Source organism: Lactuca saligna, chromosome 4 (assembly GCF_052625555.1).
Source record: "Lactuca saligna cultivar CGN05327 chromosome 4, ASM5262555v1, whole genome shotgun sequence".
NCBI lineage: Eukaryota > Viridiplantae > Streptophyta > Magnoliopsida > Asterales > Asteraceae > Lactuca > Lactuca saligna.
In genome coordinates, this window is record NC_136420.1 from 252919083 (window position 1) to 252921255 (window position 2173).

The following is a 2173-nucleotide window of genomic DNA, read 5'->3' on the forward strand; positions in this document are numbered from 1 at the left end:
GTGATGTATTCGGTTGTGACAATATTGTTTACGTTTGAATTTAAAATATTAATCGATGTTTTGATGTTTGCAAAAATGAAAAAATTGGTTTTAAAATTTACGTCGTTACATCAGAAAACCATGGGTTATTTACCGCTCTTATATTGATATTTAATTGAAGCCTTTTAACTGAAGCCCCCATAGAGGTGACATTCGTAAGCTAGAGTCCACAATTTGTGCTCAAGTGCCATGTCTCACGACTGGCAACACTTATCTAAAGTCACCTCCCATTACCATTATCTTTCCACCGAAAGGGAGCTTCTCATCTGTGATGTCTTGCATTGTCTGATCAACTTCTTCTACCGCCCGCCTCTTAGCCATTGTTGCTTCATCCCATATGCTTATCTTTACCTCGTGAAGTAGCTGAGCCTTCTCGATTTGTTTTGTGATCTTTCACATCGAGTTATTATCAAGATTGTGAGGAATTCCAAATCGTGAATGAGTTGTTCTCCATCTTGGCATGCTATTAGCTGCAACACCTGATGTGGCCGTTGCAAGTGCAATAAGACCACATGCACGAATATTGGCCAACAAATCTTTGTACAAAAATGTCTTTTCAGTTCCATCGGTGCAATCTATGAAGAACACACCTGGAATAATTTCATCCAAATACCTCATTATCTCATCATATGCAAACTTCTGGTCAGGACTGAAAGAGTCATATGCATGTAAGTCTCCATACTCCACATTTATAGAGTATTCTTCTTGCACCTCACGATAGCCTCTTGATTGTAAATCGATGTGTGCACTGACATTTGGAAGGTCATAATCACTAAGCTTTTTACTCATAGATTCTAGGAAGACACTAATTTCAGCGAGGACCATATTTTGCACTCGCTCAGGACATCCATATTGTTTCCTATAATCTTCAGAAAGAGAATCATAGTGGTCGGACCATAACTTGCGAGCATTTCCTGGTTCACAAAAAATCAACATTGTCGCAAATAACCTTCTAAGTATGCTGGGAAATTGAAATAAGGAAGCCTCTACAAGACATTGTGATAAATTATCATCGGTGTCTATTAAACCTCTTTCAATAGCCGCTTTTCAAAATGTAGGATGTAATACACCATTGGTTGTGTATATATCTTCAAAGCAGGTAGGCCCAATAATATGACATAAAAGCAGGCGTATGTTGTATCTATCTCCTTCAGTTGGATTAGCATAAACCAGTTCACCAATCATTGATTTATGTTTCTTGGTCCTCCAACAAAAATGTTTGGGAAAATCCTTATACAAATATTTTATCACATCGGAATATTCTTTATTCTTCTCGAAAAATGCCGTGAACATTGAATTTTTTCTTTCTCCTTATCAACAATGTATTCCATTCTGTCACCGTCTTTGAAACTAACCAACTATTGATTCGGGAGATGTATTTGCAAGGCCATCACATAAGGGTGGATTTGTGAAATAGGAAAGCTAAAGGCTCGTCATAATTACTCAAGAGGGGATACATAACGTGTGTCTCGAAACATCTGTATCTCATTAATAACAACATTTTCTTGGTCTTTATCAATATGGCTAACTTTTTTGTTATGCCCCTTATAGACATATTTGAAGAGGTACTTCACAGACTTTATACTCGAACAAACCTCAACATTGATATCACAATTAAACATCATTAACAACTTTGGGTTATATGGAGCCACCCATCTATTATCCAATTTTGTATTTTCTTACAGTCACCTCAATTCCATTATTTCTCCTTCAATATAACGGATATGAGTCCTCTCCTTGTGATGTCTTTTCATTGAACTGCCTAGTATATCTAAAATGACATTTGTTTGGCACACCCTACATACATGGACTTTTTTCTCGTAAGCTACCACAAGGACCGTGCATCATGTGACTTTTGACAAGATCATGTATTTCAAGAAACTTTATTGGGTTAGGAATTTCGGCACATACCAGTCTGTCATAATCGTTTGGATTATTCATCTTATATCTAGGTGTCATTATTAGGAGGAAATGTGCATGTGGCAATCCATGCTTTTGAAACTCTATCACATATGTATATGACCCCACCACACCGTTTATATGCATCTGGAATAATTGTACCTTGAGCTGGCTGTCCAGGCAATAACTCATCATTGATTTCTTTCCATTTTGGGTTGCATGCCATTTTAAGGAA

General features: G+C 37.0%; 1 protein-coding gene across 1 annotated transcript; it reads right to left on the reverse strand.

The window, feature by feature from the left end:
* Positions 1–432: 432 nt before the first annotated feature.
* Positions 433–975, reverse strand: LOC145040588 (uncharacterized). Its single transcript, XM_078988500.1, has one exon. It carries the CDS (start codon positions 973–975, stop codon positions 433–435), a length of 543 nt encoding a protein of 180 aa, XP_078844626.1.
* Between the last annotated feature and the right edge of the window lie 1198 nt (positions 976–2173).